This window comes from Camelus dromedarius, chromosome 20 (genome assembly GCF_036321535.1).
Source record: "Camelus dromedarius isolate mCamDro1 chromosome 20, mCamDro1.pat, whole genome shotgun sequence".
In the NCBI taxonomy this organism is placed as follows: Eukaryota; Metazoa; Chordata; class Mammalia; order Artiodactyla; family Camelidae; genus Camelus; species Camelus dromedarius.
The window spans coordinates 28,989,753-29,002,145 of record NC_087455.1 but is presented as its reverse complement, the minus strand read 5'-3'; the positions used below and the strand labels follow the sequence as shown (position 1 = coordinate 29,002,145).

Genomic DNA, 12,393 nt, shown 5'->3' with positions numbered 1-12,393 from the left:
TAATGACAGTAACATATTTAAAAAGAATGTTATAAAGATCAGAGGAACTAATATAAATAAAAGTACTTTGCACATTCTCAAGTGCTACACACTTTAAACTATCATTGTGTTGTTATTGGCTGTTGAGATGTTTCTGGTTGGCCTTAGAAAGGCTGTCCCTATAATTCAAATAATTAATAAAAGAATGATTACAGTGGTTAATTAATAGTTCTTTAATTTGGTTTTTGGTTTTTTGTTTGTTTGTTTTTTGGGGGAGAAATAATTAGGTTTATGTATTTCTTTACTTTTTAGAGGAGGTATTGAGGACTGAACCCAGGACCTTGTGCATACTAAGCACTTGCTCCACCACTTTGAGCTATAACTTCCCCCTCCAGTGGTTAATTATTTGATCAATCAATACCTTCTAAGACTGCCCTCAGGGAACTGTCATGAGGGCTTAAAAAATGAGATATTCAAATCCCAATTTAAAAAGCTGAGGTTTGCAGTCAACAAATATTTCAAACTTGTCTTGGCCCAAACTGTTCTTCATTTATTTCTTCTAGAATGTTCTTGCTTTTATGATCACTATGTAGAATTTTAATGATTCTGTATTTTTCTTTTTGTTATATATTTTGTCCCTGGGGTACAGGTATATATTCAGAGTTAGAATTCTTTACTTTCACTGTATTTGCTATGTGGGCCACCCTGAAAGTTGAAGAGGACCTCAGAAGCAGTATCCCCTTGGCACCAAGCACTCTAGCCCTGAATGGAGTTTTTAAATGCTGACAAATACTCAAAGTCAGGATCCATGAAAACTGCTGAAAATGACTATCTCTAAATTAGGATGAAAGTCACATTTGTGTATACATCCTGATAATATGTGGACTGTTAACAGAAGAAGCTGGCTTAGGAAGGTATTATGAAAGATTCTGCTATGTAAAGAGAAGGGCTTTCACAAACCCAGACCTTTGAACTGGGCTAGAGATGATATACTGCTTATTTTCCTGATGCTTAGAAAAATCCACACACATTTTAAAACAATATGAGGAGGTCATACATCCCAAATTTCTAGGCTCTCTAGGGTATGTATCCTCTGTGGATGCTAAGAACCCATATTTTAGGAGGAAAAACAATATGAAAAAAGACATGATGGCATGTGACATTTTTAAGAATTGGAAGTAACTTTCTAAATCTGGATTTTATGGTATTTGGGGGGCAAGAGAAGAAAATATGTGTATGTGTGTGCATCAGAGAGCAGCCTACTAGCCACGTGCATTCTGATGCTATAGGTATCCACATGTTTTACAGGGTGGGAAAATCCACAAAATTGGCCAGTAGTGAATTGATTAAGAGAACTTCTGATAAATTTGTGAAGAAATTGTTTGCTAAGTCTCATATAAATCTTCAGCTATCATCTATACCCCAATTTAAAATGATGTGTTCATCAAAACATCCTCACTGTTCCAGTGAGTATAAGTAATGCTATATATATAAACTTTAAAAATTATACTAATAGGCAAAAGTCAATTTTATCAATTAGTTTTGCACTTATGATTTTGTTTGGAAAATGGGCTCAGGTATTAAAGCCCTGGAAGGGCCTTGAATGTAAATAGATATGAATTTTGCCATGGCTATTTTCCTATCACCATTCTGATACAACTATTTTGACACTTTGTTTTTTACCTCAGTGTCATCATTTTGATGGGAAAAAAATTAAAATTTTTAAAAATTTCACCTTTAAAAAATGTACTCCATCTCCAAGCTTTACCTGAGGTTAAAGGGGATGTGTCTAATTTGCATATTAAATGGATATTAAGAGGTTGACTTTTTTAAAAATGTTGGAGCAGGTCAAAGTGGTCTGCTTTGATATATAACACTTTGGCATCCGGTCTTATCGTGCAGACTATTGGGAGTCAAGTTTTTAATCAGGTAAGAAACATAATCAGGTCTATGTTTTAAGATCATTTTTGTAGAAATGTGGCTAGATTAGAAGAGAAATTGGAGGTGGAAATAACAAAAGACTATTACATTGTCATCTCTTACCTGAACTAGGAATATCAGCAGTAGAAACACAAAAGACTGACTTAAGAGATATTAAAAAATAGATTTAATAATTCTTGCTAAAATTTGGATTTTAGACAGCTAGGTAAGGAAAAGTTGAAGATGCCCTTGAGGTTTCCAGCTCCAGCAACTAGATGATCAAAACAAGAAGTAAGAGACTCAGAAAGTGCTCAGTACCTGGAGAATAACGGAATAAATCAGACAAAAACTCTTGCTTCTCACATCAGATATTTGACAAAACTTAATTTGAATTAACTCCCCCACCAACCCAAGCCACAACAATAAAGGTTACAAACACAAACGCCTTTTAAAAATCAGTTGAGTCAATAAAAAAGATAATGGGTTCAGTTTCCAGATACCCAGTAGGCAGCTGAAAATACAACACTATGGTAGGAGAGGCACTATCTCCACTCCTTCCTAATGGGGTGGAGATCTTATTAGTAGTCACCAAGGGGCGATGGATGTGATCATCTGGGGAGAACATACAGAGCAGCAGCACAACTGAGGATGCAAGACGAGAGAATGCAGGTATTTCTCTTCATGGAGAAAGGATGGAGGGAAGAAGAGCCAGCTGGGATTAAAACTGACTGATACAGATATAAAGCAAAGACAGAAGTGATCTGATTTGGCTAAAGCAAAGGGTAACAGATGAGACAGAGAGGAATTCTGTAAAGGATTCACACACTGGATATCAACTGGGCTAAGTGGTTAGGAATTTTCAGGACCAAAGATTTCCAAGCATCGGGGGGCTGGGAGGATCAGACTCCAACTCTCCCCACTTACCCTAACCCCCAGGTGTTGGCATTCATTGTAAGGCACAGTTTAAAGTCATTCCTATGGATAATCATGGAGAGTTTGTGTAGGAATTAACATAAATAGGGATGCCATTGGAAAGAAACTGGATATCCATGTGTAGGTTGAATTAGAAAAAAAAAACAAAACCCTAGATTTTAGCAGCAATTATAGTGTCAATTTCAGAGGTGGAAATGGCAGCCTGAATTAAGTAACTAAGAATTACTATGAAAAAGCTGCTTGAACAGGACTTTGCCAGCCTGGGGAGCTGGGCATTTTTTGGTGGGAATTGAGATCCTTTTGGGAGTATTTGTGGGGAGTGACAGGGAGGCACTGGTTTAATGATGGATTAATTTGGCAGTGGTAAACAGGATTGGACAGCAGGTAACACTGGAAGTAGACAGATAACTAATTTGTAGCTGCCTACAGTTGAGGAGAACGTGAAGTAGTTTCTCATAGGCATTCCTTGGCAACAGTTCACTCTTTTACAGAATGGTGCTTCCTGTGCTTGGTCACCTGGTCCCACAAGGTGCCCAGACATGCTAAAGTACCCATCTAGGCCAAGACTCCCCCGCTAGCACTCACCAGGCCCTGATCTAGGCTGGCATTCTACAAGGCCCCGCCCTCCCATCCACCCCCAACCCTATCACTTCATTTGCTCCCCTTCACCTCTTTCATAATCCTCAGGTGAAGTAGAATATTTGGATGCTGTCAGACCTATTTGTAGGTATTTTCATTTTCATTCTTCTATTCCCACCAAATCTGACAAAACAGATGGAATACTGGCCCAGGAGCGAGAAGTTGGTTTTAAACCTAGCTCTACTAAGTTGTGTGGTCCTGGGTATGTCATTTAATCTTTCCTGGCCTTAACTTTCTTATCTTGAAAATAGGGATTATCAATTAGATTAATGATAGTTAATTTTGGGAAACTGATGAAAGCTATGGACCCCCTGTCTCAGGAGATTGACATCTGCACATACAAAGTCTACAAACTTCAGGAGCCTCATAAACCACATTCAAGCCCATCTATAAACTTTTAAGGCAGTGTTCTTAAAGTATGTATACCAGAATCACCTGAAGTGCTTGTTAAAAAAAAAAAAAATACAGTCCATCCCAAGAGATTTTGGTTTACTATATCTGGGGTAATAGGGCCAGTAATTTACATTTTTTACAACATGTTCCAGGTGCTTCTGATGCAGGTGGCTCATGTGCACCATTATATCTAGAGAAACAAAGTACTTACAGCATCCTTACATCTCAAATTAAAAACGTGTGGGACAGGTGCTCACTATAATTCATTCTAGATCTGAAGTTCTGCCTCTGTCTTTGTGGGTCTGTATCCAGATAGGGATAATAAATAAAACTGGACTTCCAGGTGTTAAGTCTGAATAACTGCTGGTGCTACTAGCACAAACAAAAATATCTAAGTTGTCCCATTAGAATGGGGAAATTGGTACTAATTGTATTTGTTTCAAAAGAGGAAGAAAAAGCTGGAGGGGCAGTTGCAATCTGTTAATTAGATACTAAATGTTTACAAAATCAAATAAAAGATAATCTCAAATCTGGAATCTACAACTTTAAGAAATATAGGGCTAAGCAAGAGTCTCTGTGAGCTGAAACTATTAAATCAAAGATACTACACACAACAGGTGTAGAAGTATTTGCAAAATAACAGGCATGAAAATTATAGAGCAACGATCTGAACTACTCTCCAGTCTAATGAATCCTGGCTTATTTACTGTTGTCATGTTCCTCCACTAATATAGAAGCAGAGATGACGTGCATGTTAACTTAGGTTTTATTAAGCAACCGCAACTTCCGTAGCACTTTGCATAAAGCATTTTACTTAACCCTATGTGAGGGAAGTATCACTTCTGTATAAATGAAGAAAGTAATACCCCCAAAGATTCACAGCTAGTTTAGCTAGGTCTGAGCAAAACTGGCCTCTTAATTTTCTTTCGTTCTTATGAGGATTTCCCGTCACCTTTCTACCTGTCATCTCCACCTCATCCACCTGTGTCAACTGCCACAGGTGTCCGTCTCCTTTTAACCGTACCAAAGATGGCATGCATTTCCCCAGCAGACCCACCAGTCCTCGGCCCCTGCCTCGGTGTCCCCAACCAAGGCTCCAGAACAGAAAGCACAGGAGATAAGGGGGCGCCCCTCTTCCCAGTCCGACGTTTCTGAGCGTTGCCCTTGGGTAGCCCCGAGCAGAGCAGTGGAGCAAAAACCCAGCTCCCTCCTCACCCCTCCCTGGGGACGGCCTCCCGGGCGCTTGAAAAGACAAGACGAAACTAGGTTGTGGCTACGGCTCGAAGCTGGGCCTACACCCGGTTTACGCTGGCAATGGGTAAAACTTCCCCCAGCGGTCCTGCACCTTGCAGGTCCCTGTCGCAACCCTCAAACTAGAGGCCAGCGTGACTGTGGGGCGGGGGAGGAAGCGGCAGCAATGTTTACCTCCTCCTGCTCGGGCCTGGCCGCTTCCGGCCTTCCCGGGTCTCCCATCGCGCAGACTCCGCCAGAGCTACGGGAGCTGAGGGAACTGAGCGCTTCAGGCCACCTCTGCCTAGAACAGAACCAGGTGGCGGGCGGGTCTTCCGAGTCAGCCCCGCCCCCAGATGCAGGGACCTCTCCGACTCCTGCTGGCTCCGCCCGGCTCCACTGAGTGGACCCCGCTTTCTCGCCTGCCCATTGAGGGTCTGTTCCAGCTCTGGCATGGCCCCGCCTCCCCTGCCTCAGGGACCCACCTACTCCTGTCGGCCCCGCCTCCCGCCTGCCCAGTGCGGGTCTCTCCCCGCCTGCAGGCCCCGCCTCCTCGGGCAGACCCCGCCCCACTACGCGGGCCCCGGTTCACGACTGCTTCCCGAGTTGCTCGCCCAGAGCCGGCCCCGCCTCGCTTCCTAGCCAGCAGCACGAGAGACTTCGGCCTTGGGCCCCGCCCGCGTCGCCGGCGTCCCGCTCTAGTCGCCCGTGCGGGAGGTACCCGGACGTGCCAGGTCACCCCTCCAGGTGGAGACTCGCCAGCCAGCTCCCGCCGTGCGTCAGGAACGCGGTATGTCGCGCTAACTCGGGCGGTCGGACCAGGAGAGAGAGAGGAGCAAGCGCTCTTCGTGTGGGGAGCGGTGGTGGGGAAAAGCCGCGCTCCCAGTGAAAAAGGAGGCTCAGCGTCGCACAAGTGAGAAGTAAAGGCTGCCCAGCTTTGTCCTTAAGCGACCGGGAGGGAAGAGGCTGAGGGCAAAGCGTGTGGGAGCGGGCAGGTGGGGCGCGAGTGAGGAGGGGGAAAGGACGCGAGGCGGGGAACGGGTCTGAGGGCCCTGGAGCTGCTTCAGCAAAGTGAGCTCCAAGTAGTACCGAGCCCTCCGCAAGTGCCAGGCGCCGCCCTGCTCTGTGAACCGACGCCGCTCGGGTTCCAGAGCCGAAACTCGGTCTTAGGATAAACGACTAAGATTATCCAGCCCGAAAGGAGGAGACTCCCCACCCACCCTGCGAAACGCCCTTTTCAAGGCCCATAGTCGGCGTGTGGAGGGAGGACGGACTCCCCCGGGCTGGCGGTGCCCAGTGGCTGCGGGCAGTCCCGGTAATTCGATTGAGTTCCTCACACCCGTTTCTCAGAGGAACACTCAGAAGATAAGGTGAAAGAAATTTGGTTCAGTCGTTTGAAGCTGAAATATTGAAGGAACCTTGTCAGGTCTTGAACGGCATGCACCTGTTCGTGGCTGGCTAGGTGAAGTAGGGTAAAACGGGGCCGAAAATTCAGCTTTGAAAACACTTGAGAGTCGTTCTCAACCCTGCCCTAGAGTGGGGGATGAGAGAGCCTTAGGCAGCTCCTGGGGGCCAAGTGCTGAGTAAAAAGTTTTACATGTATTAACTTTAAACTTAGACTTGCCCAGCAATTAATATTTTAATATTTTATAAGTGACACAGATAGTTCTCTTTGTTTAACTTAGTTTCAAGTTTCAGGTACCAAAATCCGGAGAGACAATTTTAGGTAGATAGTCTCAAAACTTTTTTTTATAGAGTTTACCCAAAAGCTCTTATTTTGTTTACTTTTCTTGAAAGTTCTTTTTTTCCACATTGAGTTACTTTCTGTGTTGACAAATTTGTAACAGGCATAAGGTCTTATTTGACCTCTGGTAAGCCTAGGTACAACAGAAGTATTATACTTAACGTTGATGACTCTAAAGACATGTTTATATTAATTAAACCAACAAGCTTAAGCTAGCTTTAATACCAATACCAGTTCTGAACACTTTTAGATAACGTGAACCTGAAATTCATTTTGGCCAGTTTTCTTTATATTTTTGAGTATTCATATAAGCACTTAATTTCCTTTAAGCCAATTAAATTGAAATCTTTCACCATTTAATTTTGCCAATACCATACATCTATGACATGCAAACATACAAAACAGAGACCTCATAGTTTTTACTTCAAAATTTAGCCATGATTTGGGTACAACAATGTAAAACCCATTAGTTATAAAAGAGATTGGATTTAAACTGGATTTTTGGCAGACGGAACAAATTAAAGTTGCCTGTCTAGGTGGCTAAACCTTTTTACTAATATTTATGAAAAAGAGACAATTTCTATTCTTAAGTTCCAAATTACTTAATCCCTTTTTTAAATTTTGCATTTTAAAAAGATGGTGAAATTAGAGTTCCTAGAGAAGAAGGTAGAATATTTGTATCTAAAGGCATAGGAAGACAAGTTGTTCCTAGAATTTTTTCCCTTAAGGCCAGGAAAAAAAATAAAATCTTACCTCAATGCTTGTAATTATCTTAAGATAAGTAGGAGAGGTTTTGGGAGTGGTAAAGGGATTGGTGTGCTTTGTATTATTTCTGGAGCCACATCTCTGGTCCTGTAAAGACTAGATTTGTAAAACAGAGGCAGTTTTTTCCCCTCATTTAACTTAGGGGAGAAGACTTTCCCAAGAAATTTCTGTCAGGCTCCTAATATCAGCTATGGTCAGTTTAGTCCGACTGATGGCCTCCCATTTGGCAATCTACTTACAGACACGTTTGAGGATCCTTTCTGGGTTTGAGAATTTTTTAGATTATGGCTCTCTTTTTGGCCTTTGATCTGAAGAGGCTTACCTATAGCCTCACGTGGTCCCATTTCTAATGGGAGCCTGACAATAGTAGCTCTGTCAGGGACCTCAGTTTCCCAGATGGCCGAGTTCACTTGAGAAACAATACGAAGTAGAAGGGAGACCTCTTCTGGCTTGGGACTGAGTCAGGCTCCCAAAGCCAGGAGTAGTCATTTTTCTTGGTGGGTGTCTTTCATGTAAGGATCTCCAAACTGGATTATTGCCTGGAATTTAGTGAGCAAGTCCCTTCAAACAAGGGGATGGGGCACTCAGGCACCAGCAAAAACTGATGTGCAAAAGCAGATTTCCTAGCAAGCGTTTGGTTTGGGACCTTTTATTGATCTCCATTATTATACAGGACTGGGAGGACAAGGGTCCAGGGAAATCAGCACAGAGTAGGCAGCCCCTGTATTTCATAAGAAAATAACTTTCTTGTCTGCCATGTCAGGGGTTACCTGAGGCTCCTTCAGGAAAATGACCAGGTGTACTTTTGGGTCCCAGGCCCTGTCATCTTGGCCATCATTGGTTTGGGGGCCTCAAGCCCCTTCGGGACCTGGGGCAACCTCACTTCCAGTGGCCTTTTCATTTGCATATGGGGCAGGGTCCCGGTGAACTTTTCCCATACATGGGGCATTTGTCCTTCCATCGACCCTCCTGGCTACACTTAAATAGATCCCTTCTTGGTGAGACAGTGGCTCTGATCCAGGTGTCCTGAATCCTGTCCTTGCCATGGGTCTTCACAAGTGAGGATAACTCTGAGGTGGTGCAGAGGTTAGGGCTGCCATTAAGAATTGTACCTTTTGCTCTTGTCCCTGAATCCTTTTTGCCTCTTTTACCCTGTCTCTACTGTTAAACGCTCCAAATACCAGATCCATGAGCTGATTTGTGGGGGTCTAAGGTCCCCAGCTGCCAGAAGGGGCATTAGAGGTAGATGGTCTGGAAGACTATCCTCCCTCAGAATCAGAGGAGATAAAAGTTCCCAGCTGTGGACCTCAGGGAGGTGGACCCATAAGGGATCATCTAAAACACTGAGCTCCTGTGGGGGAAGATGTCTGAAGGTGCGTGAGCCAGGCACAGCCAGCAGGAGTTCCTTAAACCTGGGTCTTGGAAATCAGGTTGGGAACACTTGGACATATGGAATCCCCCCTTCCTGCCCTTTACCTTCCTTTTGTAATCCAGTGACACAGTGGGAGGAAAAGTGATGATAGTCCCAGGGCCTAATCCTTCAGAGAGGGAGGGAGGAGACCTAGGCCCTGAGTCAACTAAGTGACTTCTGCAAAAGAAGGGGAAACAAATAGAGCTGAAAGGTAAGGGGTAGAGAGAGACAAGGTAGTGATAATGAGTCTCAGGTATCAATATAGACAATCTAAGGAGTCAGGACAGAGGAGGATATAAGAGAAATCCAGGGCAAAGAGGAAAGGTATACAGCCATGACACTTCCTAAACCAGAGATCTCTAGGCCCACTGAGGGAGTGCCCACCTGTGACTGTCTCTCAGGAGTGTAATGAAACCACAACCCCACCCAGAGGTGCAAGAAACTATGATCTGCAAAGGGAGTGCCCTGCCTGCAACTCCTGCCTACGGATGCAATGAGGCCATAGGACCTGAGGGCACTCGGGGAGGGCCGGGCCACAAATTTTTAAAGCGGAATTCATACAGTCCCCGAATTTGAGCCCCCTTACATAGTTCCAGCATCCTGGAACCAAACTGAGACTAAGACCGCGTAGAGAAGAGGAAATAGTCTCGAAGAGCTGAGGAGGGGAAGCGCACCCAATCAGGTTGCCAGTTACTTGCCACGTGGTCTTAATTTGGATGTCCAGATGGTCACCTTGGTGGATCTTGAGTCCGAAGAGGTAGAGTGATAGAGGAGAATGAGAAAAGATTGAGGGGAGAAAAACCTTGGGCTCAGTGGGCCCCTTCACAGCTCGAGGGCTGGTTTCTGCCAGATCCTGCAGGCAGTGTCAGCTGCGACCTGAAAGGGCCGCTAGAATCTGCATGGAGCTGGAGAAACCCCCTGCTACCCTCCAAAGAGAGGGGAGCCGTAGCCCAATAGGCAGATCGAGATTATGCCCTTTGAGCCCTGTTTCTTTATTTAAACGCCCCACGTTGGGTGCCAGAAAGATGATACAGGAAAAAATGAATGTCGGAATGAGAGGATGGCTGTGTCCTAGGCCTCGGTCGAGTCCCTGGGACGTGCCCTGCCAAGTGTGAGTCCTTGGCTTTGCTCATGAAAGAATTCAAGAGCAAGTTACAGTTAAGTAAAGGTATATTTATTTAGACAGATACATACTTCATAGAGTGCAGGCTGTTTCAGAAGGCAAGAGGAAGGTCACGAGGTGTGGGGGTTGGGTGCTTAGTAGAAGTAAGATACACACTCCATTGAAAGAGTGTGGTCCATCTCAGAAGGGAGAGCAGCTTACACATATCAACTTTAAATAATGGTTAAGTAAGTTCTCTGAGGAAACTGAGTCTTAAAGAAGTTAGATGATTTCTCATAGGCCACATGGCAAATAAACTAAGAGCAAGGGTTCTACCATGTTACAAGTCATCAAACGGTATGTGTACTGTATGTCAGGCATCATATTCCATATTGAAGATAGAAAAATGAATGAGCCTAGTGAAAATGAATGTGCATCCTGGAGCCATATCAACATGGGTGTGAATTCTAGCTCCCTTGTTTATTAGCTGTGCTACTTTGGACAAGTTATTTAGCCTTTCTGAGACTCTGTTTCCTCATCTGTAATATAAGAGTAATAATTCTTTCCTCATAAGATTGTTGTGTGGATTTACTAATCTGTCACTTGTAAAGCCCTTACTAGGGTGAGAAATTACAGTGGTAGCTTCCAGGTACACTACTAATCAGCCCATCCTAGAGGTCATGGAACGAAAGGCTCAATTGAGTTGCTTGAATCACCTAGTTTATTAAATTAATTTAAAACATATGTCAAGGGGAAAGAGAGGAGGTAGCTAACTTATTTAAGATAGGATGTGGGGGAGTGGAGGGAGTGGAAGGATCATACTATTCAAATGTTAATGTTTCTCAGTATTCATACATCCTGTCTTTGCTGCATCAGCCTTCCTGTCTGGTGGTGTAGTTACAAAAGCTGGAGTTGAGGATGAGCCTGAGGGTCTCAGCAGACAGAGGGTGGAACCAACATACACTTGCTCTTTTGGAGAGATGCGGGAGCAACTAGGCCTGGTCATAGATGTAACTTGCCATTAGTTAGCCTGCTGTGGAGCGATGAGTTTTATGTGTGTTTCTTGAGAAGAGCACATGTGGGGCCAGAATGGATGTCACCAATGTGTGGTTGATTCACGGATGATATAGTTGTCAATATGGAACTGAGATGATCCTTACCTTATGAATATTTAAGCATTACTTGTTCCTTCCAGGCCTTTGTGACATTCTCATTTGTTTCATTATTTTTATCTATGTTCAGCACATTTATGTTTCATTTATTCTAACTTTAGCATGCCTTGCAGGTTAATAAGTTACTAACTATTTATGCTTAACATGTCTTATGAATCTCCTTATGTCTTATAGGTATTTGCTTCCAAACTTAGTTTCGATTTTTGTATCAAAATTGAATAATCTTCAATAATATAGCAAAAACACATTTCAATGCTCGTTACAGTGTGTGAAGCATAATAGGCAGTATGTATTAGTTTCCCTCAAGATGTTTAAAGTTTATAGAAGAGGAAATGTAAAAATTAAATGTGTAACTGAAAGATCTCTGGGAGTAGGAGGATTCTACATCTTCATAGACTCTGGCATACTTTATTTTCCTAGTATTTTGGAAACAATATTTCTAATCACATGCTGTCCCAGAACCTTGATGGTCTTCTCATCAGAAGGTAGAGTCTGATTCCCCTTCTACCGAGGTCTGAATGCTTGTGTCCCCCCAAATTCTTATTTTGAAAATCTAATGCCCAAGATGATGATATTTAGGTAGTAAGGCCTTTAAAAGGTGACTAGGTCATAAGGGTGGAGCGTTCATGAATGAGATTAGTGCCCTTATATTGGATTGTTTGTTTTTTCACTATTGAGTTTATGTGGGTTCTTCATATATTTTGGATATATATCCAGTATATGATTTGCAAATATTTTCTCCCATTCAGTAAGTTGCATTTTCATTTTGTTGATGAATTTCTTTGCTGTGCAGAAACTTTTTAGTTTGATGTAGTCCCACTTGTTTTTGCTCTTGTTGCCTTTGCTTTTGGTGTGAAATATAAAGTCATTGCCAAGACCAATGTTAAAGAGCTTACTGCCCATGTTTTTTATGGTATGAAGTCTTGTGTTCAAGTCTTTAGTACATCTTGAGTTAATTTTTGTGTGTGGTGTAAGGTAGTAGTTCAGTTTCTTTCTTTTGCATGTGGCTGTTCAGTTTTCCCAACACTATTTATTGAAGTTACTATTGTTTCTCCATTATATATTCTTGGCTCCTTTGTCATAAATTAATTGACGAGATAAGTGT

General features: G+C 43.1%; 1 protein-coding gene and 1 long non-coding RNA gene across 3 annotated transcripts in view; one reads left to right on the top strand and one right to left on the bottom strand.

Annotated features, from left to right (window-relative positions):
• RRM2B (ribonucleotide reductase regulatory TP53 inducible subunit M2B) overlaps positions 1-5,550 on the bottom strand; it is a 28,879-nt gene extending 23,329 nt beyond the window's left edge. The window contains exon 1 of one of the 2 annotated variants that reach the window (XM_031439424.2): positions 5,290-5,550. In XM_031439424.2, the coding sequence (XP_031295284.1) occupies positions 5,290-5,549 (260 nt within the window). In that variant the 5' untranslated portion in view covers position 5,550. The remainder of the gene's footprint in view (positions 1-5,289) is intronic. The other variant, XM_064476917.1, reaches the window with a different exon arrangement.
• Positions 5,551-5,674: 124 nt separating this feature from the next.
• Positions 5,675-12,393, top strand: part of LOC105090528 (uncharacterized) — a 52,476-nt gene continuing 45,757 nt past the window's right edge. Inside the window, exon 1 of the long non-coding RNA XR_010377051.1 lies at positions 5,675-5,884. This is a non-coding gene — a long non-coding RNA (uncharacterized LOC105090528). The remainder of the gene's footprint in view (positions 5,885-12,393) is intronic.